Below are 27,834 nucleotides of genomic sequence, written 5' to 3'. Positions count from 1 at the left end.
TACATCCTTCAAGCCAGATATCCAGTCTCCTGCCAGCTTCCTCCAGCCATAACATAGTTCTATACTGATGCCACCACCCATGATTCTTCCCAGGTACTGCAGCCTTGTATCACTCCTGGGTGGCAGCAGCAAAGAGGGCTTGGATGGTTATAACTCCATTTGAAGGTGGATGTCCTCATCCTGCCCTGGCCTTAGCTGAGTTTTGGTAGAGCATAATCAAAGGTACAATACAGGCTGAATTTACCATCCACTCACTCTTTGCTCCCATCCGAAGCAAAACCCTGGATTTACTTTGGCACAGTCCCTGTATGTGTGCTTACCATTCACCTTCCTAGTGCACAGTCCGATGTAACTAGCCTTTAACCTGGCACAGACATTGCAGATAGTCTGCAAGATTAAAGCACTGTATGTCGCTGATCTGGGAGTGCATTTCAATCTCCGAAATCAACAGGCTTTTGAGTCCAAGCCTAAATTAGCAAGACAAAAAACAACCTGGGTCCTGTCTGATTTCAAAAACACTCCCCATGGCTCTGCATTTCTGAGTGGTCAAGTCAGCTGTGTCTGAAATTAAATGGCAACAGACAACAAAAAGAGAGTAACGCTAAAGTGTTTCCCTTCTGCCAGGAAGGAATGAGGGCACTGGCAGAACAAACACCAACAAACCTTAGCAAGCCTTGAGGCCTTTGGTGTATAGGCAACAAACATCTCCACCCCTTCCACCCGCCCACATCCCAGCCCCAGCCATGCGCAGCATGATTTCCACTTCCTTGGTTTGGAAGCCAAGAGAGAGACAAACACCCTGTCAGGGCAGGAGCTGCGTAGTCCTTCAGCTCTGGATGAAGGAAGACAGCAGAAGCAGGGGTGAAAGAGGGACAGAGGAGTGGCTAAGCTTTCCGTGGAGGGATCTGACCTGCAATCAGCTATGTGGAGCATCACTTTCCTGTGGGGCAGCATCCTTCTCCTGCCTAGCACAGCTGGAATGCCTGCAACACTGTAAGAACCTCAGCTGCTTTGCATATGCACTCTGGTCTGTGGGGAATCCTGGGTGAGGTGGTGGTGTGACAGAAACAGGGCAAAAGTCCTAAAACCAGGAGTGTTTTTCCACAGAGGTATAATATCTTATACTGCCAGGGTTTCACTTGGTTCTCAGGCATCCTTTCCCCCACACTTCCTCTACTCCTTGGCTCTCCCTTTAGTGCTGTTGATGTAGACCATGTACTTCTGCAAGGACTCAGGCAGAGCAACTCTGCCAGCTTTCTGCATGCAACCTGCCAACATCTCACATCTTGATTATATTTTCTTTTGGATTATGGTGGGCTTTTTTCCCCAAAGCCATAGGCCACCATTTAAATCATTAGCAGACAAAGCTGGGTGCCTTTACAAACAGGGCAAACATGAGCCCAAAATATCTAGTAGGAATGCTCCTCAAAAAGCAGTGTCTTTGTTCCGGCTTGGCTGGCTCCCTCCGTGCCTTTTCTCAGATCTCTGGCAAGGATAAATCCCAGTACTGCTTCTCTTCATATGCTTTATCAGGAATGCAACTCCTGTTCCAGCAGGCACTGCTGTGATATAGTGGCTTGTGAGCTTGCTCTTAGTTTTCGAAGGCCTTTGCTTTTGCAGCCATGGCATACATGCAAGCAGAAAGATGGCTGTGCTCAAACAGCAGATGTTACGGTGGGAAATATGACACTGAGCTGTAGCTGGGTTCCCTCCGGCCATGTCTAGTTTTAAAACTCTTTTCCAGCAGGCGTACAGCCTCTTCCTCTAGGACATGCCCATGGGCTGACACAGCTCCCACTCAAATGATGCTTTACTGCTATCTGTACCCCACTGTTACCTTCAGCATGAATCTTTGCTTAATGGAAATACTGCTTGCTTGAAAAGGCTGTCTACTGTCCTTCCTTGTATACCAGTGTCTTTCGTAGCTTTGTGAGAAAGCAATACAGCTTGCCTCTCAGAGTCCTTGAATGACAGCCTCTGAGATGCTGTCTCACTCTTATAGCTCAAAAGTCAAGGGCAAGGTATGAATTGTCAAAGGGGTCTAAGTAAATGTTCCCCAGTAAAGGGTCATTAGGAGTAAAGGAGGTATGGGAGGTTCAAGCTGTGAGTCTTTAGTGCTCATCCCATCCTTTGGCCCAGTGCCAGGGGGAAATGCTGTGAATCAGCTTAAGTAGGAAAATCAAAACGGCATCTGTTATCAGAACCCCTCATACTTGCAGCAGACAAGCTGCTCAAGGCAGCTTGACAGCACTCAAGTGTGAAAGCACTGAAGGCTCCTGGCCAGCAGGACCCTGCCTCCCTCTTTCCAGGGTGCTGAGCTCTAGCTAAGAACTGCCAGCAGGTCACGTCCCTGCCTCCTCCTGTTCTGACCTTTCCAGGCCCTGTCCTCCTGCCCAAACAATATGAACAGCTCCTTGGTGTTGTACCTATGGACACAGCCAGAGAGTAGCTGTAGGTGTGAGATTTGCCAGAAGAGAGCAAGGAGGATGGGATCCTGAAGAAAAGGTGCTCAGGAGACTCTCTGTCTGGGACACAAAGCAGGGACACTGGCTCCCACATGCATGGCAGTGGTTCTGACCCCAAAGAGGAGCTGATGGGAGGGAAAGCAAACTGATGGTGATACGTAGTGTCAGCTGAAGACTCAGGAAGCCTGCAGTGTGGACAAGCTCTGCTGACTGGGTGATGTGGTAGGGTCTCTTCCCCTGATTCTGACATTCAGTTTTGGAAGCAGTGACTTTATCCTTTTACATGTGCAATGCAGCATGTAATGCAGACTCAGTGTTAATGGCTGAAGTACCTATGGGGAGAGGAACGGTGTGGTCTTGTTCCACTGGTATGATAGTGGAACAAAGAGACCAAAAGTCTTACTAGGAGTACCCAGATCCTGCTGTTAATCTTGTCCTTCTAGAAAATCCATTTCATTTAACATTTTTTCTTCTTTTTTTTTAATAGAAATTATGCTGTGGCTGTACCATCTCAGCTCTACTACCCCTTCTCAGAGACAGTGTGCCTTCAGCTCAGCAGAAAGCAAGCAGTCCCCATCCATGTGACAGTAACCTTGCAAAGCAAAGCTGGGAATGAGACTCTGATCACTCAGTCCATCTCTCAGCTCACCTTCTTTCACTGCACAAGCTTCCAGGTGAGGAAGATATTTTCAAGGGTGAATAGTGCATGAGTTCTTCTCTTGTTGGGCGGGAAGGCAAAGAATTATGTCTTCCCATGAGGACACCATAATTGGGCACTGAATCTTCTGCTTCAGCCTGTATAGGTCTGCCAGTGTCCTTCTTGCTTCAGCCCCACTGAAGCATCACTCTTCTAGAAAGCATTCTGACAAGTACTGTGAGGTCCTTCAGGGCAAGAAGAGCTGGAGCAATATAGAAGCAGTATCATAATCATTATTGTAAGACTCTGGGGATTCACGAATGGGATCCACCCTGAACGATGTTTACAACTCCACCTGCAGGTCCCTCCTCCTATTGGAAATCCTGATGAAGTGGCTTTTATTGTTATCACAGTCCTGGAAGACAACTCAGATTTTCAGAAGAAACAAAAAGTCCTAATCAAGCACACATACAAGAGGACATTTATCCAGACAGACAAACCTGTGTACAAGCCTGGACAGATTGGTATGGGCAGAATGCCACATCTTGTGAGAGAAAGGGCAGTCCCTAGGCCACAAAATATGGGGTAGCCTCTAGTGCTTGGAGCGGGGCCTGCTCTGCAAGGGAGATGGGTCACAGGCATCATCTTCCTTCTAGGCTTTGAGGGATTTGGGGATACCCCTCTCCTACATCAACATGGTGCATGTTTTCTCCAGTACTAGCCCTACTCACGCAGCATGCCAGTATGACCCAGGCTTGTGTGTCTTGGCTAACATGTAAGAAAGGTTCAAGACAACAATGTGTTATATTCGTGTTTGCTCCAGTCAAAGCTACAACAGCTTGTCAGTGTCCTAAATCCCTCTCTTTCCCACAGACTGCCTCAGACAAGGATTGTGGTTCTACAGGCCTCATCACTGCCCTATAGCACAGCTCAAATCACTGCAGGGCACAGCTGTTTGCCTCATGTTTCTCCACCCTTTCTACTGGCCTGACCTTCACTGCAGGCAAGACTGAGTGCCCGCTGCAGGCCCACTGTCCAGTAAAATGCTGTTTCTCACCAGCACAGGCAGCCTACACTGCCTCTCCTACCACTGCTCTTGTCTTAGCAGGATGCCAGCTCAGAGCAAGGCTTTGAGCATAGGCCCAGGAATGGAGGTCTCTAGCTGCCGCCTACACCCTCTCAGTGAAGCCCATGGCACGTCTTTCTTAGCCATCCATTCTTATTAACAAACCTGATTTCATTTCAGCCAGTCCTGTTTTTCTTTTGCTCTATAGTCAAGTTGCGAATTGTAACCTTGGATCAGAACTTCATTGCCAGCAATGAAACGGTAAGTCAAGAAGTGAGAAACCTTAATAAGTCTGAAAATGCTATAGCTTGCCTCCATGACTTGTGGGTCAGTGCTTGTCCCAGCTAGGTGATCCATCTGTGGACAGCTAGTCTCAGTGTTGCTTTTGCTGCTTACGAATAGCATTGGGCACCACCTGCAACGCAGGATTTGCTCATGGTACTGGGTAATGAACAGTTCCTGGGAATTACTTAGGGAAGGCTCATGGATGGTTCGGGAATAAAAGATGCCAGCGGTGTGGGTAATAACTCACTTACCTGAAAGCAGCTCACAAGTAACTATTATTTCCTCCCCACAGCACCGCCTGGTGGAACTGAAGGTAAAGCACCTACTTTATTGAAAGTGGTGAACTCTTGTCACCTTGGGGAAGAAGCAGGTTTGGAGATGATGGTGGGGAAATATGGATGCAGAAAGCCAGTTACTTCAGAATGAATTGGAACAGTCCTCGATTTCTTGCCCTTCCTTCCTTTAGTATCCACACAGGTTTGGCAGTGCAGTGTTACGATACTGATCACACAGGGATCTCTGCAGTAAATGGTGGGTGCCAATGAAAACCAGTCTTCTAGAGTGGTCACAGAACATTTATTCACTTCAGCCCATGAACTGAAGATTTTTTAAAATCCTGAAGTTTATTTAAGGAGACTTTTATATTTAACATACATAATATAAACGTTTGGGCAGTTAGTGTTGGGGCTACACAGCTAGAGAAACCTCATAAGCACCTTCAGGATAATGTTATTAAAATCTGTTAGGTTAGTTTCACTATTACAGATAAAATATGAGCCACAGTCACCCAAGCTGAAGAAAGATATCTGAAAGTGGTGGAGAATTTGGAACCCCTTTTTAGCCCCTGCAGACAGCTCACAGTTCCAACTACTACACAGTTTCAGTTGGCAGTAGCTAACGCACATTTGCATGCCACACTCACCAAGCAATCAACACATGGTTCCTGAGGCACCTATGCAATGCTTTATGCCAGTTCATACAAGTGTAGTGCTCTGATATAGCTTCACCTTTTCAAACATCAGTTCCCACTTGTTCCATATGTTTATAAAGCACCCATCAACTCACTGCTAAGTGGTTGGGTGGTGTGACCACAGAGTTCTGCGTCTTGCCGTCCCAAGAACCATCAGTGGGAGGACACTGTCTATCACGGACTGATGGTGATAGTCAAAAAAACCTCCAAATGCCCTTGTATCCCAGGTCTTTAGACCCTCCTTTTTATGAAGTCCTCGACTCATTTCCTCAGACTTTCCTGGGGATTCAAGACTTCACACTCATCAGTAATCATTGCCAAGTAGCTCACACCTTAGACAACATGTGTGTTCAGGATTGACCCTCTCCACAGTAATTAGGGGCTATACCAGCTCAGATCACCAGGGGGCTCTAAGAGGGACCACCTCTAAGTGAAACGGACAGGCAGTAAACCACAGTTTTGCAGCAGCCAGTGAGATGGTGGTGCCACCAGAGATCAATATGATAGACTGTCAGTGAGACAAGGAAAAAAGCCCTATCCCTTGAACTTGAGCTTGCTTGAGCACTGTGGCTGGGGCATAGACCTGGGCTGTCAGGACAAGAGGATATGTACTCAGACCGTGCTGTGGCACTTCTTTTTGCACTGGGAAATAACTACTCTCTACTACTGCCTATGCAGGACCCCAAAGGGAACCGAATTGCACAGTGGCTGAATGTTACACCTGTGGGAGGCATTGTGGATCTGTCCTTCCCTCTGGCTGCAGAAGCACAGGTTGGAGAGTACACCATCAAAATGCCTGACCGCACACATACCTTCAGGGTAGAAGAGTATGGTAAGGATCTGAGAGAGCAGCAGAGAAAGATGTATTGCTTCCAGCCCTCTTCTCTCACACAGAGTTGAATGGGCCATGCAGCTGTGAACAGCTGTGCTATAGTTGTGCTAGCAGCTGAGAAGTCCAACTGCCTGCCAGGAGGTATTATCACTGACTTCCACTCATACCCCCTGGCTTTCTCTCCTCCCATGTCCTGAGAATGAACTGGGGCACCATCCCATAGCTGTGCTCTGGGAAGGAGACTAAGGCTGTCTATTACCACCACACTCTCCTGGCTGGTCTGCTGGTGCACTGCTACCAGGCCCTATGCTGGTAATCAAGAAATGAAAGGAAAGAGTTCTTTTCTGTAAACAACAGAACAGGATTAGAACAAATGAGCTCTCTCTATTCTCCATGAATTATATTTCTCTTGCTTTCACGCAGTGCTGCCCAAGTTCAGTGTCTCCATCCAGATGCCTCAGGTGGTTACCATCTTGGAGGAGAATTTCCGTCTCCACGTCTGTGGCATGTGAGCTGACTTACTGTGGCAGAAGGTGCACTCTTACTGGTTTGGAAACTGCACAGCTATCAATAACCGAGCTCAAACTGATCTCTACCAACCCTAGCCTCACACCAAAGTCTGGTACCCTGACATCCTTTGCTAAAGAATTCTCCTGGACTCTCACCTTTCTCTATGCCTATCTCTCTACTTCTTTCTCTGTGAGTTTGAAAGAGTGGCAGTGGGTCCCTTCAGTGGGGCATGTTCTCTACAGTACATTACACCTGCTGTACTGATGACTGCCAGTGTGGAAGGACCAATGACTCAACTTGTGGCCAGCACTATGTCCCCTAGCACTGCCTGATGGGACTAGTGTTGACTTGGAGAGAACTCACCCACCACTGCCTTCTATCTCAATCTGCTTAAATCTTTAATACTTTACTGTGAGGGTGGTGAGGCACAGGAACAGGCTGCCCAAGGAAGTTGTTAATGCTCCATCTCTGGCAGTGCTCAAGGCCAGGTTTAATGGGGTCAACCTGGTCTAGGTGTTCCTGCCCTTGACAGGGGGGTTGGAACTGGATGAGCTTGAAGTTCCCTTCCAATGCTAACCATTCTATGATTTTATGATTCTAAGTCATTTTAACTTCTTGGCATCTGCTGAGCTCATGAACCATGAAAATACTGGAGGCTGCTGGGTTGCGTAGCTGCAAACCAGAAGCTAAAGCTGACATTATTCACCCATGAGCCAGTGTTTCTGTATGTGAGTATAAGTGTTCTCTGCTATGTCTTCCAGGTACACATATGGGAAACCAGTCCAGGGCAGTGTGAAGGCTGTGGTGTGCCGTAAACTTACCCGCTATAATCGGAAATCTTCCAAAGCCAAGCGCAGTATTTGTAAGGATTACATTGGTGAGGTGAGCACATGGGACATCCACTCCTGTTGCAAAAGTGGGTAAAATGAAGGAAGAATACTAAAGGAAGGATTGAGACAGACATTAGTTATTGAAGCAGCACGCTCTTTGCTTAGGGACGAATGATTTATGTGTCCAGTGTAGCAATCTTAGTGATTTCTCTGACTGCACTCAATGGAGAAAGCATCTGTAGGCAAGCTGACTATTGTAGATTTGACTACAAAACAAGTATTGCAACAGGGCAAGAAAAAATTGAAACACTGTCCACATCAATTCATTTCCACTGGATGCTTTTTAGCACCCCTTTTTAATCTGTATAACTGCCTATGTGCTGTTTCCCAGAAACAGCAGGTTGGAGACACAAAAATCACTTCTTCCATCTAAGCAACCAACTGCAGTTCAGCACAGACTTTACTCATTCATCTCTAGGGTTGAATTAATGTATCTAGATTTGTTTATATATTTTTAAGTAACCCAGGCCACATCTTAAAGCTAAATTCTGCCTTGGCAGAAATCATTTCAGTGAGAAATCACAGCTCATTTTTGCTACTGGCACATGAGTGAGCATGTGAAAGATGAGATGTGTGAAAAAGCAATCTCCTATTAGTGACTATTCCACAGAAAAGAAGTATATTTAATACCAGCATGGGTGTTGTTCCTTTAACTCAAATGTCATGTACTTTTAGATTTCTGGGCCTTGGGTTTGGTCTGCACTGCAGAAGGGGCTAGTGCATGATTGTTTAACAGATACAATTACACTTCCCCAGACAAACGAGGATGGCTGCTTTGCCACTGACGTGAATATTAAGATTTACCACCACAAGCGTGATGACAGTTATGATTTCAACCTAGAAGTTGTGGCTTTTCTGAAAGAAAGTGGAACAGGTAACAAAACCAGAGTCTACACATTATGGAAAATAGTTTAGTTTACACTCATACAACATGCTTGTCTTTGAGTTTTCGTCTGTAAGACTTACGGATCCTTGTTCTTCCCATCAAACCACTGGAGCTTTTTGCACTCGGTCTCGTGGGGGCAAGTGTTCAGAGGGTTGTGTCTTCCCTGGAGCACCATGGCAGCATGGATATTCTCATGTACAATACCACCCAAGTCTGACTCACACAGGACATGTGAGTTCTCCCAGTTGCAGGATGGGCTTTACTAGTATGCTTGCTCCTTCACAGGCTGTTGTGGTCAGGACAGCTCTGCCAGTCACCTTGGTTTGGCAGAGATGGACAAGAGCTGCTTTTTCTCATCACATAGAAATGTGCACAGAAGTGGGAAAGCCCAGGTTGTTTTGTTCTTAACCCGTACTTCAGGGAGGCCCATTGGAATAAGGAGATACTCAGAGCAACCAGTGATAATCAAGAGGCCCTGAGTTTGTACTGTTAATAGCTCCTCATCAGACAATGAAGCCACTTGTAAGGTTTTCTTTCTTATGGACTTCCACAAACCCTTCCTTAGGAGAAAACGTTTTGCAGCCCCTTGCTGAAAGCAGTGACACACGTTTACTCACAACTGCAGTGATTTCAAATGGGCATCACATAGCAGATTACAAACTAACGTGGTAATGGCAAGGAAAAATGTTGCCTTCTAGTGGCACTGCTGTGAGAATGGGAGGAGAATGGGAGTGGACAATTCTTAGTGGGACTTAAATAAAGTCAGAAAGCATTTGAGAACTGTCTGGCAGAGACCTCCTGGTAGACTGCTGTCTTTCTAGCAGGCCAGAATATAGAGACACTATTGCTGAGTGAGTGTGTGTGTGTGTTAAATGACTCCCAAAGTTACATGGAGAAACTACAATCCCTTACCTTACTCCATCAAATCTTGCTGCCTTTGCTCAGATGCATGATACTCACCTGCCTGCACATCTTGTCATTCCTAGGGGTGGAGTTCAACACCACTGAAAACTGCAAGATCACTTTTGATGTCACAACTCTACAATTCTTGGGGACAAGTTACTACTACCAGCAGGGAGCTCCCTACTATGGAAATGTAAGTGAACAGGGCAGAAACATGGAAAGCCCTGTACCTGGGTCTAAGTGGACGGCAGGTACAGAAGTACTGAGGGGACGCCTTACTCTGAGCTGGCTAAAGTTGCTACCATAATCCTCTGTCGCAGTCTGTCCTTCGACACCTCTACTAAGAGGTAACCCAAAGGTGTGACCACAGGATAGACACATGCTTTTCCCATATGAGACGGCTGCTGCATTAAATGGGGCGGGTTTGAAGGGTTCACCCTGAGAGTCCCTTTGCAGAGACAGGAACTGGGACTTCTACTGGGAGGTAGATTTTCAGTCCTGAGACCTCCAATTCTCTGATGGCTCTCTTCCTTGTTATAGCTAGAACTCAAAAGTGCCAATGGGACACACCTGAAGAACAAGGAGGTGATTCTTACAGTGTCCTATGGCAGCAGGAAGCAGACTAAGACCTACTTCACAGATGACACTGGGATGGCCTCTTTCATCTTAGAGACATCAGCATGGGACAACAGCAGTAAAGTTCTGCTACAGGTTAAGTCAAATAATTACACTGGATTTGGCTAGCACTAAGCAATGTATCCCTCAGATCTATGTCATTGTCTTGGTATAGCCAGGGAGATGGAGGCATGGAGTAGGGAAATAACACATCTAGGGCAAGAGGAATAGCTCATAGCAGAGCCAGCATTCTGACTCCTAGTGCCACAGTGAGCAGTCAGAACACATCATAAGAGATGGGGCAGGGGATAGAGGCTCCAAGAAGCTGTGACTGAGGTCCAACAGACTGAGGTTTGAGGGTGGAAAGGGCTTTGTGGGGTTTCTAATGGCCAACCTATCTAAACTTCAAGATCAAGGCACTTCAAGGGAAGCCCTGTCTCTATTAGAATGTATGGAATATCTTAGATGGTTGGTTCGTGACCCTGCTGGAAGCCCAGAGCGGCTACACTGGTAGCAGCATTGCAGTTCAGGCTGCAAGCCCTAGTAGTTTGTAGCTCACATCCTTCTGTTTAGGTGCTAATTATCCCAGAGCATGATGGAATGGGCAGTGTAAAACTCCTCAGAATGGTGCTGACTGAGCTTGGCTGAGGTTGATATAGACACCTTACCCTGGGAGAGTTCAGAGCCCACTTTCCAGTCACTCTTGGTTTTGGCATAGGGAAAGCTATAAGAAATCTTCAGACACTAAGCCATCTTTTCTGTGCCACAGGCAAAGACCCAGATGGAGGATTTAAGCAGCCGGAATGTGAAGGTGTCTTATGGCACTGCATCCCTCACCCTGAGGGCCTTCTACTCTTCCAGCCAAAGCTCTGTGAGGATCCAGCCAGTGCAGTCAATGCTGCCCTGCGGGGACGTGCAACAGGTCCCTGTGAGCTATCGCATCCTAGCCTCTGAGTTGGGGAATGGGGCTGACAGAGCAGACTTCTACCACCTGGTGAGTGCAGGACAGCACCAGCAACCAGTAAGGGTCTCTGTCAGCACAGAGCCCTTTGCTGGCCGAGGGACATGGAGCAGAGGCACTGTTAACCCTTTGCTCTGTTCATTGCCCTTTAGGTTTTGGCCAGAGGATCCCTCGTGCATCATGGCCAAACAACAGTACTTCTTGATCCACCACTAGGTAAGAGCATCTAAATACCAAGAATGGATTAAGGAAACAGGATAGAAATAGACTAAACACAACAGGAAAGCCCTTCCAGCCTAAATGGGGAAGGAGAGAAAAGAGACCAACAGGAAACAACAGATCTGGCACAAAAGATCAAGAGGATCAGATATGATCAGATGATGACATTTTTAGAGTTTATCTGCCAAACAGGAATTATCAGATACCTCCAAGAAAACTTACAGAATCTTTTTGCTGGACTCAGGTGGAAAGTAATTTCTCTTCCAGGTGCACAATGTTGCCAAAATCCCTCATGTCTTAAGGTCACTGCTACAGAATGGGACTAATCTACATCCTGGTCTAGCTGTGGCCTCCACAGAAGCAAGGCAGAATAATTTTTATCCAAGTAACTGTATAGAAGTATTCCAGAAGATAAGCATGTTGCTGCTGTAATCTGTGGAGACAGACTTCCTTGCCTCTTCCTATACGTTTTCTATTTCTCCTTTTCCTTCAGGTCAGTACAGTGGGGCTTTCAATGTCACTCTGCCCATTGACCTCATTTCACCCATGGCTACCCTCTTTGTTTACACTGCCTTTGCTGAGGGACAAGTGGCAGCTGACACCTTCAATCTGAAGGTCTCCAAGTGCTTCAGGAACCATGTAAGTGGTGCACAAAACATAAGACTGGAGGGTAGCTAACGAATGCCAAAAGATGTCCAGCAGAATCCAGTAGCCACGGTCTCCTCAATGAATTCAGTCCCTCTTCTGTTTCAGGTGAAGCTTGGCTTCTCAGACTCTGTGGCTCTCCCAGGATCAGCTGTCCGTCTCCATTTGCAGGCTGCGCCAGGCTCCCTTTGTAGCATCCGTGCTGTAGACCAGAGCATCCTTCTCCTGAGGCCAGAGGCTGAGCTATCCAGGGATAGCGTGAGTCACTTTAGCGCTGATCCTTCTTGCTAATACTGAAGAGATGCTAATGGTTGCAGTCACTGGTTAATAAGGCACAGTGGATATACCAGCAAGTACCTGAATGGGGACAGGACAGCTTAATTAAAACAAGGCCAACATCAAACAACAGTCAAAATTTCCAGCCTCTAGAAAGGGATATAATAGAATAACACACTGTCATACCCAAGTACAGCCCAAAGCCATGTCCTTGTTAAACTTAGAGCACCTTGTCACAGTGGCAACCAGATGGCAACAATCTTCTATTTCCTGCACCAATTCATTTCAGGATCCTTGAGTTGCATGTTGACACTGTCTTCATGGATCCAGGATCCACCTTCAGTCAGACAAGAGGCAATCTAATGATAGCTTGCAGAAAAGCTACCCTCATTGTGTGCATGGAGCTCACAGGTACAATCTATGAGCTAGAAGTAGCCACAGCTATGCAGCCATACCCCAGAGGTGCTCATGGTCATCTCTGGTGCTGTGCATCTGAAACTTGTGGAGACTCTCCGTGAAGCTCAGAAACCTCTGGGGCTGGGCTTTTGTGGCAGGCTGGATCCAAGCTCTGCCTCTGTGGTAACAGAAAGCCTCTGGACAGAAATTAAAACCTTCCCACCCCATGCACTGACCTGTACTGTTTTCATCCTCTTTTACAGGTGTACTATATGTTCAGCTATTCTCAGGAGCACCCCACCACCCTCACAGACTCCTACAGTGACTACTGTACTATCCACAAGAGCCCAGGAACAACCGGGTCCCCTCAGACCACCCTTCCACCAGGAACAATGTCACCATTCATGTACAACAGATACTCTTATGCAGTGTCCCAGCCAGATATTTACGAACTTCTGAAGGTAAATCTAATTTCCATAACACCTGGTGTATCAGAGTTGAGTCATTTTGGATCCCAGGTTAGTGCTGGGTAGCTTCTCAGATTGTCTTTCCTGTAAATGCTGGCAAGTTCAGGTTCTGAATTTGCCAAGCTTCTGAACTAAGAGATTTCCATGCTCCCAGCTTGATTAATGCCTCTTGTTCAGGCAGATCCTTAGAACTCCTTTATCCCAAGCTCAAGACCCTCAGACTGTCTAGGGGGTGGAAGGAGAGGGGAGTATCATCCTGAGTCAGAGGAAATTGGAGGTTGGAAAAGAAAAGCACCTGAGAGAAAAGGGGGGTATGGGGTTCAGCATTTTCCCCCTGTATAAATTTGCATGTCAGGCTCAGGTGCAACAACACGAGGAGGCTGATAGGCTGGGAGGTGGGGGCAGAGACAAGCCCTCAGATACACCACCCCCTCCACTGAAATCTATCTTCTCTTCTTCCCCTTCTTTCCTCCAGAATTCAGGTCTCACATTTTTAACCAGCCTTAAAATCAAGTCTCCAATCGAGTGCCGCACTCAGACCACTTTCTACTACGACTACATGTGTACATCTCTATTTATCCTGTTTCTTTGGAAATCACGGGTAACATACAGGCTGCACAAGGGCAGCTGAACATGCAGTGTGCTGAGGAACTGGGGATGGCTTCAAGAGATGAGTGGGAGGTTGCACAGGAGATGTAAGGGAAAAGGTCCTGACATGTGTGCGTCCAGTCCACTGGAGGGGCAGAGGGGTGGCTGCATAAGAAGAATCTTCTTGGAAGCTTCTGCTGGCAGGCAGGAAAATAATAGGCTCAAGGGGGGAAACGAGGCAGCTAAGGAAGGAACATCTGTTTGTAAGACTAGGAAAGGTCTTGCTAGAAACCAGAGAATGAGCCAAGACTGGCACTGGGCCTTTCTTCAGGGGCTGACAGTAGAAGTGTGAGTAGGTAGAGCTCCTCACAGGGGAGCACACATACTGGAATCCACCTGGTTTCCTGGGTTATCTTGTGGAAGACAGTAGCGAAGAAGGTTGAGAGCACCTTGGAGAGGACAAGTGGGATTGGAGTGGGAATGGGAGGGATGGAGATCTGAGCTTTTCCCAGCTGAGTTCTACCATGATTTCACAGTTGCTCTCCCTTTGAATGAATGCTTGTGTTCCCAATAGCTTATGGCGAGCTGCCAGACTTGGACAACTTCGACCCAGATACTGATGCTGCAGTTGAACGTGCAGAGTCAGAGCACATTGAGCTGGGTAGCGAGGCAGGGCCAGTACGTACCTGGTTTCCAGAGACATTCATCTGGACTCTGGTTCCCATCAAGTGAGTAATTATGGGGTACATCACATGGATCCAGACCTACCAGCCACAGCAGAGAGGGAATGGGCAGGAGCAGAGCCAGGACATTGTTGCCTTCTGTGCCCACAAAGAAAAGTGAGGTGTGAAGAAGTGGATAAGGACAATAGTTCAGTTCCTGGCTCTGCTTCAAGACCATTTTTCCAGCTTGTCAAGGTTCCTCTTACTTACAACCTTTTCCTGCAGCATATAGAATCATAGAATCACAGAACAGTTAGGGTTGGAAAGGACCTTAAGATCATCTAGTTCCAACCCCCCTGCCATGGGCAGGGACACCTCACACTAAACCATGTAACCCAAGGCTCTGTCCGACCTGGCCTTGAACACCACCAGGGATGGAGCATTCACAACTTCCTTGGGCAACCCGTTCCAGTGCCTCACCACCCTCACAGTGAAGAACTTCTTCCTTATATCCAACCTAAACTTCCCCTTTTTAAGTTTCAACCTATTACCCCTTGTCTTATCACTACAGTCCTTAATGAAGAGTCCATCCCCAGCATCCCTATAGGCCCACTTCAGATACTGGAAGATACCAGATATCAGGAACCCCTTCCCAACAAGGTGTAGTCTGCTAAAACATAGAAAGCTTAGTTTGCTAATCTTGCTGAGGATGACATCTTTCCTATTATCTAGGTCATTAATAAAGTCATTAAGCAGTATTGGCCCGAGTATCAGTCCCTGAAGGATGCCACTGGTAAACAGCCAGCAGCTGGACTTTGTGTCACCAATAACCACCCTTTGTCCACAGTGGTTGAGTGAATTTTCTGCTTATCTTATCATCCACTTGGCCAGTCCACACTAACGTGGCTACAAAGTTGCTAAGGGAAACTGTGTCAAAGACTTTGCAAAAGTCAAGCTACGCAGCATCCATTGTTCTCCCCTTATCCACATATCTCAACTTTCTTAATTCTCTCATGTGCCAGTGTTCTGCATCTGTAAAATAGGATCTCCACCTTTGCATCTCATTTGGATGGATTTTTGCCATTTCAGGGCAGGGACTGTCTTCCGTTTTGTGTATGCAGGTCTGTAAGTGACACCTATAATGGTGACTGCTGCATTGTGGTTGGGAGCTTGGGTGGTAGTGTGATAGGAGTGTCATATGGTAGTCCCTAGCACAGGCTGGATGTATAACATGGACCCCTGGGAGGCCTGTTTGCCCACACTAAACAAGAGTTGGACATGCAACACTGCTATTTTGGTTTGCGTTTGCCTCTCAGTCCTTCCTTGCCCACCTATTTGCCATCCTTCCCACACCTCTGTCCTACTTCCTAGGAGTCCCTACACCTTCACAAGTGCTTCCAGTTCCTACTCATAGTCCTTCTGCATTTGTCTTCCCAAGAGAAATTTCACAGGGATGGTACAACCCTTTCCACTCTGTTTTCTCCACAGTGATTCAGGGGCTGCTGAGCTAGCTGTCACAGTACCTGACAGCATCACAGACTGGAGAGCCATGACCTTCTGCACCTCAGGGAGCCATGGGTTTGGAATCTCAGAAACCACCAGCCTGCGGACCTTCAAGCCCTTCTTTGTGGAACCCACCTTGCCCTACTCTGTCTTTCGGGGAGAGTCATTTCCCGTGAAAGTCAAAGTCTTCAGCTACCTGAAGCAGTGCATGGTGGTGAGTGGATCGTTTTGGGCTGGGGGATGTGTGGTAACAGTACTTCACTGATAGAGACAAGGGGCTGCCTCCTCAGGCATTCAGCAAAACCACCAAGGAAGCCCTTTGCAAAGCTCCATGCAGTCATCTCTGTCCAGCTTATCCCTTTCCACAAGCTCAACCCTACAGTACTGTGATGTCCATGGGCTGTTAGTGTCACACAGATATTGCAACAGGGCAAACATAGCACTCACTCTGGGCTTCTGGGCTTGATTGATATTTGGATTAGGAGCTGAAAGGAAAAGCTTTGTAACCTGAGTTCCCTTTTGCTTCACCTCTAGCTCCAGCTTAGCCTAAAGGAGTCCATGGATTTTGAATTTGTGCATGCAAATGTCAAGTTCACTATTTGTCTGTGTCCTGACTCAGCAAAAACATTTTTCTGGGATGTAAAGGCTACAAAATTAGGTAAGGAGACAAGGGGGTGGGAGGTCCTGGCAAAGCTGCTTGAGGAAACCAGAGCTGAGCTGGGAATGAGAGTGACCTTTACGCAAAGCATGAGTGATCAGCCTCAGGCTGAGCAAACTGAATGTAGCCATGATGTGCCAACTGGCCTTGTGATGTTTTGTTCTGCAGGGAAGGTGAATTTCACTGTTACTGCTGAGGTGATGGAGCAGGAAGACGTTTGCACTGAGAGTGTAGCTGTTGTGCCAGAGTTTGGAGGGAAGGACACGGTGGTTAAACACCTGCTGGTGAAGGTCAGAGCATGATTCCTGCTGAGGTCAGAAATGGGTCAGGCTCAAATGGCCCAGTGAGTGGCTGTGGGAAGGAAGGGTCAGCTTGGAAGGTAGTCACATTTGTCAGAGGCAGGTCAAGGAGCGATTCTAAGGGTAGTTTGGGGTGGTTCACGGGCTGAGCACCTCACTCAGTGGGACAGAGACATCAGAACTGCTTGCTAGCAGGGCAATGGGGGCAAAGGTCATGTAGCAGCTTAGAACTGCTTCCCAATGAAACTCTGCTGACAGAATGCATATCCCTGCTATCTGTGTGAAGCCCTTTGCATGGAAAAGGGGCTTGCAAGAAGCTGGGTTCCTGTGCAGTTGCTGTCTCGTTTTACTGCTCTCCCTTCTGACCTGACCAGCCTGTTCCCCACTAGGCAGAGGGGCTGCTGGAAGAAAAGACCCACACCTCACTCCTGTGCCCTAAAGGTAGGTGCAGGTACCCCAGAGACCCGGACTGTCTTACCACTGGGGCTGTACATGTGCACAGAGAGAGGAGACTGATCACAAACAGTGTGGTGTCTGAACAACTCGAGGACTATCTCGAGGTGCATGGGGAGGTGAAAGTCAGGGGGTTTGGAGCTTTTATGGGGAGGCAAAGTCATTCAGCTCTAGCCAGTACTACAAGCTTCTGGCAGCACCAAGCCCCTGCCTAACCACATCACAGTCATCCATCAGTGGGTGGCCTGATCTCTGTCATCCTCTTTTTTGAATTTCACCAGCTAACTAGGTGATCCCAGCCTTGTTTCCACCATCTCCTGGGGATGCCTATGGGTCTGCCATCTCCTTCCTGCCTGTTGTTCTGATACTTTTGCCATTTTCAGGAACTTCCGCTTCAGAGACAATCACTTTCACTATACCAGAGAACGTGGTCCTTGGGTCAGAGAGAGCCCACATCACTTTCCTAGGTGAGATTTAGGGGGGGTCTTGGAGAGTAAGATTTTTCCCTGCAGTAGTCTTTTCTTTTGGTGCCACCATGTTTGCTTTAGCAAACAGTAACAAGAGCGACTGCATACAGTGAGGTGTGATACTGGGCCCCTATGACTTCCATAGAAATAAGCCATCTCTCTCATACAAGTGACACTGGTCCAGATAGTTCTATATGTACATAAATTATAACATCTAGTTGTTAACATCTATAACATATCATATATAGGTTGTATTATAACATAGAATATCACCCAGCCAAGGGAAAGATGCCATATCACTGTTCTTACAGGGCTCTTTAGGCATTAAAGTCACCTTAGTGTGAGCAGAGGTGAACAGAGACCAGTCTTAGGTTATCTGGAGAATCAGTGAGACCAGAAAGTTTTTACATACTTACTTTACATATGTAACGTTTCCAAAGCTGTGGTTCTGCCCTACAGGCGATATTCTGGGGACAGCACTGGACAACATAGATGGGCTCCTCCAGATGTCCAGTGGCTGTGGTGAGCAGAATATGGTTCATTTTGCCCCCAATGTTTTTATCACACGATACCTTGAAGAAACAGGACAACTGACTCCAGAAATGAAACAGAAGGCAATTGGCTATCTGGAAAGTGGTGAGTGGATTTCTGCTCCTGTTGCATAAATAAGCTGGTGATATCCACTACAGTAGGCTGTGCAGGGGCATCTCAGCAGAGGCTTGGGACTGAACAGGATTTGTGCAAACCTGTCACTTGCCTGACATGATGGGAATTACAACAGTGTAAATGAGGCTACTGTGTCTCAGCTGAGCAAGGGGTACAGAGCACTCATAGAATCATAGAATGATTAGGGTTGGAAAGGACCTTAACATCATCTAGTTCCAACACACACTAGACATGGGGACACCACACACTAGACCATGTCACCCAAAGCTCTGTCCAGCCCAGCCTTGAATGCTGCCAGGGATGAGGCATTCACCACTTCTTTGGACAGCCTCTTCCAGTGCCTCAGCATTCTCACAGTAAAGAACATCTTCCTTATATCTAACCTGAACTTCCCCTGTTTAAATTTGAAGTCATCACTACAGTCCTTGATGAAGAGTCCCTCTCCAGCATCCCTATAGGTCCCCTTCAGATACTGGAAGGCTGCTATGAGGTCTCCATGCAGCCTTCTCTTCTCCAGGCTGAACAGCCCCAACTTTCTCAGCCTAACTTCATATGGGAGGTGCTCCAGTCCCCTGATCATCCTCGTGGCCCTCCTCTGAACTTGTTCCAACAGTTCCATGTGCTTTTTATATTGAGGACACCAGAACTGCACACAATACTCCAAGTGAGGTCTCACAAGAGCAGAGTAGAGCGGCAGGATCACCTCCTTCGACCTGCTGGTCACGCTCCTTTTTGATGCAGCCCAGGATACAGTTGGCTTTCTGCACTGCAAGCGCACACTGCTGGCTCATGTTCAGTTTCTCATCAACAAACACCCCCAAGTCCTTCTCGGCAGGGCTGCTCTGGATCACTCCTCTGAAAGCCCTTTGCTGAATTACTCAATGTTCTTTATAATGACCAGCAGGATTGGCATGGCAGGTTGTCACCTTGAGGACAGGATAGACACAGAGCGTCTTCACTACCCTCAGCCTTTTCCCACAGGATATCAGCAGCAGCTCCTGTACAAGCATGCAGATGGCTCATACAGTGCCTTTGGAGAAGGAAGTGAGCCAGGGAACACATGGTAAGCAGAAATATCCAGACACAGATGAGGAACAACATCTTGACCTGGTCAGGCTCCAGCTGGTTTAGATTTTGTTCTGGGGAAACTGAGGGAGTCTGGAGTTGTGGAGTCTGGAACAAAAACTGCTCCTGAGACTTTTTGGAAGATAACCATGCCAATGAGCTGCCTGGAGGTATTCCCATTTGACTGCGTGTGCTTAGGCACCCCAGCTGAGACTGATTCTGAAAACTTGGCTGCAAAGACACCTTCTTTCCATGTTTTCCAGAGTGCTTTGTGCCCAAGCAGGGTTGGGAAAGGGGCTGACTGAGCTCACTAAGTATCAGCCTTCCAGGCTTTAAATCACACAAGTTCACCCTGTTTGAATTGGCAGTGTTCTGGGGAAGCACTGAACTGCCAGTGATTTTTTGGTCTCTTGCTTCAAATGGATCTAAGCCCAAGCTTCAACAGCATCTACCTCATGTGCACTGCTTCCAGTTCTCCATCTGCACAGAGGCTCTAGCCTGCTGGTATTTCTCCAGGAATAACATAGTGGAAGACACAGAGACTCCTGTCTCCTAGTGGAGATGGGCATCAGTGACTGGTTCAGTTTGATTTTCTTCTCTCTCCCTTGGCTCTAGGCTTACTGCCCTTGTCCTCAAGACCTTCAGCCAAGCCCAGGACTTCATCCACATAGATGAGCAGAATGTAAAAGATGCTGCCAATTCCCTGATTAAAAGTCAGACTCCATCTGGCTGCTTCAAGAGTGTGGGGAAGCTCTTCAACAATGGTCTGATGGTATGACATGTTCTGGTTGCTCATTAGATACCTCAGAGTTCCTTCACTTTCTGGCCCAACTTGAGTACCAAGAACAAATGAATGCTACTGCAACAAGGAGGCTCTGATGTGCCCAAGGTCACCCTTAGGTGGCACTCAGAGATGTGCTTAGTCATGGTAGCATCTTTTCAGGCTATGAAGGATAGAGGTTTGCATTTGATGATATATGTGTGGGACCTGATTCAGTGCCCTGTCCTAGCCCCATCTCAAAAACTAATACATGCCTCAGAGTTTTCAAGCTCTGTATTGTTCCCTTGGTAAACTGGTTTAGCTTCTGTTCCCATTATTGAGCTGCCATTTCTTCCTTCAGTCTGAGTTCCTTCTTATACAGAGAGAGTCAGAAATGGAATGAATGGAAGACTGATGGTAGCTACTCATGTAAGACTCATCTTGCCAGAGGTGTGCGCTATGCACTCAGAAATACAGCGTAGTGCATACACAGACACACTCAGAGAACCACTATAGTTGTGGAGCCAGCAGCAGTTCAGTGAACAGAACTTCAGATAATGAATCCTCTGAGTGAAGAGAGTGTGACATTTCACTTTCCCTTGTGAAAGATACCTTTCCTTTTGCTCCTCCATATCCCTGCCACTGTCCTGGCCCCCATGGGAGGTGCCACCTTGCACAGGGTTGTGGGAACATCACTTTCCCTTTGCACTGAAATGTGCTATTAAGTATCTTTTGCAAGGGAGAGGAAAGTGGGATGTGTTCAACAGAGGGTGGGAATCATCTGCCCAGAGGAGCTTGGGTGCTGTGGCTGAGAAGGACTCTGGTAAGCAGGACCTACAAGAGTAGAAACCAGCCCTGGCACTTCCTTACCAGGAGCAACAGAACCAAAACCACTGCCTGCACTGGCTCTTGCTTGGGAGGCAGAAGGCACTGTAAAATTACTCCCTTCTCACAGCAGCCCTCCTCTTTTCTGTTTTGTAATGGCTGCAGGGTGCAGTGGAGGAAGGACTGGGGCTGAGCTCTGCAATCATCACAGCTCTCATACGCTCAGGGATGCCACGCTCTGTGAGTATCAGCAGCAGGGATGGACTGCTCTGCCTCTGACACATGGGTACACTACCAGTTTTCTTCCCATGTGTCCTGTTCTTGTTTCCATGCTCCTCTGCACATGCCAATACTGCATTCCCTCCTCATACACACTGCCAGCAACCGGTGTACTTTCAATTGTATTCTAGGACCCAGTTGTGTGGAAAGCTCTGAAATGTATAAAGGACTTGGTCAATGCTGACACTGACAGTTCCAACCTCTATAGCCTGGCACTAGCTGCAAATGCCTTTGCAGTAGCAGGTGATAAAGCCCTCAGGCAGAAAATCCTCAAAAGATTGGATAAGGCCGCTATAACATCAGGTATCAAAGACTGTGGGGCAGTTGAGAGGGCCATTGGCACAATTATGTGGAGATCCCAGGGCTCACCAACCAAGGGAACAGAGGGCAGGAGTGGAGAGCCCAAGGCTTGGATAGTCTCTGTTTGTCAAGCTGTCACAGGCTATACCCACACTGAGACAGACTTTCTTTATAGATGATCTCACAGTCCTGGTCTCCCAGTCATCTAAACTGGGGAGCTTCATGGATCTTATAGAGCTTCTTCCCAGACGGCAGACCTATGTTTTTACTGGGAAAAGCAGGGTGTGGGGGACAAATGGGGCAATATGCAGCCATATCTTGTGCCAGTGTTCTCTCAGTGCATAGGCACAAAGGCTGAGTAAGACTCCAAGACCATTAGATACAGCTACACACTCCATAAGTGTTCCCATTCCACCTTTAGATGACCAGATATTCTGGAGTCAACAGTCCAAACGGGAAGAAGGCTCTCTCTATTGGTACCAGGCTCCGTCTGTTGATGTGGAATTGACGTCTAGTATCCTCATGGCTCACCTTTCAAAGTCAAGTTTGTCTTCAGAGGAAATCAGAAAGGCATCCCAGATTGTGTCTTGGCTAACCAAGCAGCAAAACCCTTATGGAGGCTTTGCTTCAACCCAGGTAATCCCCTTAAGCCATCATCATGAGAGACCCTGCAATAGCAGGCTACGGTTTGAGAGCTATGGGTTCTAGCACAGCCCATAGAAAAAAAATAAAAAAAAAAGAAAGAAATAAAGAAAAAAGACACATGGATTTACAGCTCCTGAGAGTTGGGAAAAGGTAAATATTTGTGTTCCTTTGAGCTAATCCCATACTAAAAACCCAAGGGGAAAGCTCAATCCTTATTGTGCTGTAACTGCAGTATAAGGGAGGAAAAGGCATGAAAAGGAAACAGGGATCCTATTTTGCTCAATGTGTGCCTCTTTCCTCAGGACACGGTGGTTGCTCTGGAAGCCCTAGCCCTGTATGCAACCAAGACCTTCAGCAAGGATGGACCTGATCTTCAGGTTTCTCTCTCCTCTGAGGGTTTCAACCAGAACATCCGAGTAGACAACACCAATCGCCTGCTTCTGCAGACAGTGGAGCTGCCAGCCATTCCCCAAGACTACACTGTGCATGTGCAGGGCCACGGGTGCCTCTTCCTGCAGGTAAGCCGAGCCAAGGAGAAAAGGTCTGTCTAAGGAAAAGCTTTGAAAGCCAGGGGCTTGTTGCCATCTTGCCACTTGGCCAACACTGAAAACAGAGTGCTGCAGTGACTTGCAGAAATCTGGGCTTCAAGTCTCATAAGAGTAGCTGGGATCCAAGGGAAAGGAATAGCAATTTCCCAAATGAAATCTGGATCAGATTTCAGTCAGAGCTGCACCTTTCTTCCAAGAAGTCGAGTGAACACCACCAGGGCCATTGCACACGCAGAACCTCCACTTCCACCACATCACATCACTCTCTTACACCAATGAAAGACAGCAATCAGCAGCCAAACACTAGACAAAGATACTCTCCAGCAAAAAAACCCCACTGTGTTGCTCTCTGCCAACTAGCTTCTTTCTATCCTTGCAGGCCATTCTGCGGTACCACATCCCTCCAGTGAGGCACGATGTCACCTTTGCTGTGTCTGTGCAGACAGAGTGCACCGCACCCAACATCACCCAGTTCCCTGTCACCATTCATGCTCGGTAGGAGACACTCAGTTGACCCTTGCCTTCCCTGTGCTAAGAGGCTTCTGGCACCACACCAGTCTCTTGGTGGCCAGGATTCCCCTTCACTCATGAAGTCCAAGTGCTAAGATGTCCCTGTTCATTTAACCATGCTCTCTTCAGATGGGTGAAAGGTACAAGGCCCCAGAGGAATGGCTCAGGCTACAGTTCTATCTCATGATCATGCCAGTCACAAGTTCTCCCAAGGTCTATGGGTCTCACCCCTTTCCAGGATTAGGTCTCAAACACTAGTGATATGAATGCCCTGTGGGATTGCCTGCTTAATTAATTAAGTCTTCCCTCCTTTGCTCCTGATTCACTGTCACATCACTCTCCTCTGCTGCACCTTTGCCTTGTCCCTGACTTGGGACAAAATTGCCAAGAAAGCAGGTGGAGGATGTGATATTCCCTGACATACCTAGAGAAGGTAACTCCAGAAGCTTTCCAAGGGATTTATTGTCCTTGGCTCAGCGTAACTAAAAGAGAAGAGAAATCAGAGGAAGCACAAAGATTTATTACAGTACAGACACAGGTATGCTTAACAAGAGAAACACTGGAAGGAAAGACAGGTTCTTTCACCTGAGTATTAAAACTGGGCAGAGTATCTGGAGATCATGGCTCAGAAAGTAACTTTAGTGCTGTCCCCTGGGTTCCTGCTGCAGCTACACAGGGAACCGTGTGTCCACCAACATGGTCTTGATCCAAGTGGAGCTGCTGTCAGGATACAGCCCCGTGGCAGGTTCGCTGGAAGAGGTGAGACTGTGAGTTTCTGCCCAGCTGGGATGGGAATAGTGATGGGTGTCCATCGTGAAGGACTGCATGCAGAACTGTGATCATTCCTGTGGGTGGGAAAACACAGTTGTCTTCTTCCCAAGAAATCTTTACACCCAAAGTCTCTTTGAGGCTGCACTTTGCCTTCCTCTATCCCAAGGCTCCTTTGACCATGTGAGCATATTGCCCATGCTCTCACAAATATGCCTGAATGTTTCTGCTTTCTGTTAGAGTCTTTCTGACATTTCCCCTTTCCCCCCTATTTTCAGCTAAAGAAAATGCCTTTAGTGAAGAAAGTTGAAAGCAAAGCTGACCAAGTCATTCTCTACCTGGAGGAAGTAAGTGGAATTCAGGCTAACATCATCATTAAAAGGACTAAAGGCTGGTAGACAGTTTTTAGCTTACTCTTGTATCTGGGTTCCATTAGTATTTTAAGATTCCAGAGCTGTTCCTACATGCCAGCCACATTTGCTGACGTGGAGAAGTGTGTTTTGTCATCCTGCAGTAGTTCAGCTATAGAGCCTTGTATACATGACCACTTAAATGAAATGAGACTGTCTCTGATGTTAAGATTATAGCTGTTGGCACTGTTCAGACACTGTTGAAAGTCCATATACAGTGTCTGATCAGGATGGGGGGAGTAGTAGTAGGATCCATATAGCAAATTCAAGCAAGCCTGAATTTTTAGAAAGCCCTTAAGGAGCCTGAATGTAGTAGGGAGCACCCGAGATTGCTCATGGAGTTTGCCAAGATCATTCAAAATTAAACCAGCTGGTTGTGTGAACAGCAGTGCTTGCTCCAGAGTCCCATTAATCCACAGATTAACAACCATTCCAGCCTTTCTCTAGGTACAGCACCAGAAACAAGACCTGGCATGAATTTTGAAACTTTAGAATTTCCAAGAACACTTGTACATTTCTGTGATTCTTCATCCCCAGTTGTCAACAAGTTGAGCTAAGCTAGCCTCATAGTAAGCAGGTTATTGCCATGTGGATGCGTTAGGCTTACAGAGATGCTGCTTTCATTTTATCTATAGCACAGAGCAGAATGGCAGCACAGAGGAAGATTTCAGTTCAGGCTGCCAGGTAGCACAAAGTGGAACTGAATCAACAGCAGGTCATGTAGCTACTGTCATCCAGCAGCTGTTCATCCATGCCTTGCATTTATCTGGTTAATGATGAAGGTTGCGGGAGACTGGAGAATGAGCTGATGTAATGGGACTGTGTATAAGAAAGTAGCCAGTCAGGCAAGATGCATGAAGGAGCTCAGAGCAGAGCTCAGTGTGGAGAATGTGGGATTGGTTGGGAACACATTTAGATACCTAATGCACACCGAGTCTGTGGGTTTGATGTCTCTCATGAGCTGAGTGATCAAAAATGGGAGATGACCACAACATATGAAGTAAAAGTTGTTTCTAAGGTGTACTGGAAAGCAGAAGGAGCAGGTAGAAGGGATTGTCTTACAGGACTTTGGTTCTGGCAGTAATCCTTGCATCTCTTGGTCATAGCTGACTAGGCAGCCTCACACCTACACTTTGATGGTGCAGCAGGACACGGAAGTGAAAGATCGTAAGCCAGCTAGTATCAAGGTCTATGATTACTACATGCCAGGTAAGCTCTGATGCTGTACTGCAGAAACCACCCAAATGTACCACTGGAAAGAGACTTTCTGAAGTTGTCAAGTCTCAGACAATTCCACCCCTGGCATCTATTTTATCTAACTGCCCCTTAGAAGGTCTCTAGTGATGGACTTGCAACCTCTTGGGTTTCAAAATGGTAAATCCTTCTTTCTCTGGTCCCAGAACATGCAAGGTTGAAGTTAGCATGCAGATCCACTTAAGGTCTAACTTTCCCACAAGAGGGGAGCAAGAAGCTCAGACACGTGCTTTTGTATGCTCATTCTGTGGGAGGTAGCAAAGGCAGAGGGACCATAGTGAGAGGATGGCTTAGAAGAGTGAGGGCCCCCTTAGAAAAATGACACTGAAAATAATTTGTCCTCTTTTTTCTGGGGCCCTAGTGGGAGGAATACTAGGGATTCCTATTGCTTCAGAAAGTGAGGAATCCATTACTATAATGGAGCTGTTTGGCACTTAAAAAGTTCACAGGCACTGTGACTTGGGTGAATCCAGAATAACTGCATACAGAGTCTTTGACACAAATGAGGGGTTTCCTGTGTCACAGCAGAAGGCAGTCATGGCCTGTTAGCTTAGGGAACATCTTCCCTAGAAAACAGAGGCACAATGCTGAGTTGCTTTAGTGGGGTTTTGGCAAGCGTATCTCACCAGCACTTTTTTCTCCTCTTCCAGAAGAAACTACAGTGATGAGCTACAGTGCCCCGTGCAAGTGAGGTGAGGGACCAACGCCTCTTTTGTCATCACAGGCATGGCCCTGAAGAGTATGGAGAGGGGGGGAGATGTAGGCAAGGACCCTTGGTCAAGAAACTCACCAGACTGCATGTTCAGGGTAGGAAGTGATTAGCAATGCTAAGTTAGGGTGAGTTCCTCTATCCCAGTGGTTAAACTGAAGGAAAGGGAGGACTGAAGTGGAAGGTTTGACATTGGAGGTGTATTACAGAAAACAAGGGCTGCCTGTCCTGAGTCCTACACCAGTCCTGGGCTTTTGCATCAAATATACGTTCCTCAAGTCAACAGAGTTCCTTTTCCTGGCACGTTTCCTGCAGCTCCAGAGCTCTCCGGCCCTATCCATGCACACACCACATTCACCTTTACTGCAGGAACTGAGTCTTTTTCAGTGTCAAGCCCTTCACAGCCTCAGCCTGGCCTATGATCCATGCTAGGGAATGGGTACCTCTCCCTCCTCTTCCCAGGCTGGGCAAAGGCAAAGCTTGAACTTGACCAGTGCCTGCTCCTGTTCTAAACTTTACTTACACCTGGGTACTTCTTTGCCCACAGCCTATGAGATGGAGAAATACACTTAGTTCACGTATCACATATGGAGGTACACAGCCCTGCCCTGGGATGCCTGCCACAAGCCCCACACTCTTAGTGGAGATTCTGTCATAGGCTTTGTGTGGGTAGAGTCAGAGCAAGCCCTGTCCTCAAAAGCCTGGCAGTTCCATTTGGTCAGGAAATGCAAAAAACCCCCATGAGTTCCAGTGGTTAATCTTAATACTTCAGGAACACACTTTTTTTTTTGTCCTTTGTGATCTTCACAGGAACAGGAACCCACCCATCCTCTTGCAGTCTCTGTTCATCAGTGATTTATCAGGCCTGGCAACAGCCACCACATAGGGATGAGAAGCAAAGAGAAAATGCTTGCAATTTCCTGCTTAACTGTTTCTGAAAGGCTAAGACTGTACCTGGCATCCTATTAAAAGTCAGGAGACTAGAACTGCCTGATTGAGTGATTATTCAGGTTTACTGGTTTTCTCCCGAAGCAGTAAAATTACATTTAAAAGCATCTGGGAAAAAAGTCGTCTTCACCTCTGCTCTGTGTGTGCACGTAGACCTGCAAAACTCTGCCCCTCCACTAGTGGGCTTGCACAGGGGGAGATAGAGCATGCACCAAAGCAGAGTTAGCACCTCGGGAAGGAGGTGACCATCACACAAGATGGAGCTGAAGGCAGAGGAGGGCTGGCTCCCATGTTTAACAGTTCCTTTGGCCAGAAGTTGCATTAGAGACCTTTAGCAAGAGCAATTGGCAAGGCTGTACTGTTGAAGAGAAGTGAGGAGCTAGTCTCAGTGTACTGCATTACTATCTGGAGACTGCTTCAAAGAGCTGATAGCCCAGGAGCTTGCAGGAAGGGCACAGGAGATACAGCTGTCACAGCATGTTCATTTGCATCTT

General features: G+C 47.2%; 2 protein-coding genes across 5 annotated transcripts in view; one reads left to right on the top strand and one right to left on the bottom strand.

Moving 5' to 3' along the window:
• Positions 1 to 747: 747 nt before the first annotated feature.
• On the top strand, positions 748 to 27,447 carry LOC133216445 (alpha-2-macroglobulin-like protein 1). Of its 4 annotated transcripts, none has more exons than XM_061361160.1 (36): positions 748 to 993; positions 2,953 to 3,139; positions 3,464 to 3,626; positions 4,377 to 4,429; positions 4,746 to 4,766; positions 6,102 to 6,255; positions 6,679 to 6,763; positions 7,527 to 7,647; positions 8,412 to 8,529; positions 9,528 to 9,637; positions 9,985 to 10,155; positions 10,829 to 11,053; positions 11,173 to 11,236; positions 11,733 to 11,878; positions 11,993 to 12,142; positions 12,820 to 13,017; positions 13,499 to 13,586; positions 14,186 to 14,339; positions 15,762 to 15,990; positions 16,311 to 16,434; positions 16,603 to 16,724; positions 17,123 to 17,174; positions 17,570 to 17,653; positions 18,113 to 18,289; positions 19,301 to 19,382; positions 20,000 to 20,156; positions 21,135 to 21,209; positions 21,380 to 21,551; positions 21,970 to 22,184; positions 22,496 to 22,711; positions 23,121 to 23,236; positions 23,920 to 24,010; positions 24,298 to 24,366; positions 25,536 to 25,638; positions 26,334 to 26,375; positions 27,203 to 27,447. In XM_061361160.1, the coding sequence occupies exons 1-35, from the start codon at positions 923 to 925 to the stop codon at positions 26,372 to 26,374; spliced, it is 4,404 nt and encodes a 1,467-aa protein (XP_061217144.1). In that variant the 5' UTR covers positions 748 to 922; the 3' UTR covers position 26,375; positions 27,203 to 27,447. The 4 variants fall into 4 exon arrangements, with proteins under 4 accessions (XP_061217144.1, XP_061217154.1, XP_061217171.1 ...); XM_061361170.1 differs by lacking the exon at positions 27,203 to 27,447 and adding an exon at positions 26,940 to 27,172; XM_061361187.1 differs by lacking the exons at positions 748 to 993; positions 2,953 to 3,139; positions 27,203 to 27,447 and having other exon boundaries at positions 3,488 to 3,626; positions 4,349 to 4,429; positions 26,334 to 26,680.
• LOC133216537 (alpha-2-macroglobulin-like protein 1) overlaps positions 23,964 to 27,834 on the bottom strand; it is a 28,397-nt gene continuing 24,526 nt past the window's right edge. The window contains exon 36 of the mRNA XM_061361323.1: positions 23,964 to 24,096. The gene's annotated coding sequence lies outside the window, so the exon portion shown is untranslated. The remainder of the gene's footprint in view (positions 24,097 to 27,834) is intronic.

The sequence above is a fragment of the Neopsephotus bourkii genome, unplaced genomic scaffold, assembly GCF_033783945.1.
Source record: "Neopsephotus bourkii isolate Nb327-2 ecotype Australia unplaced genomic scaffold, CSIRO-AGI_Nbou_v1 NB_107, whole genome shotgun sequence".
NCBI lineage: Eukaryota > Metazoa > Chordata > Aves > Psittaciformes > Psittacidae > Neopsephotus > Neopsephotus bourkii.
This window is presented reverse-complemented; position numbering and strand designations above follow the sequence as displayed.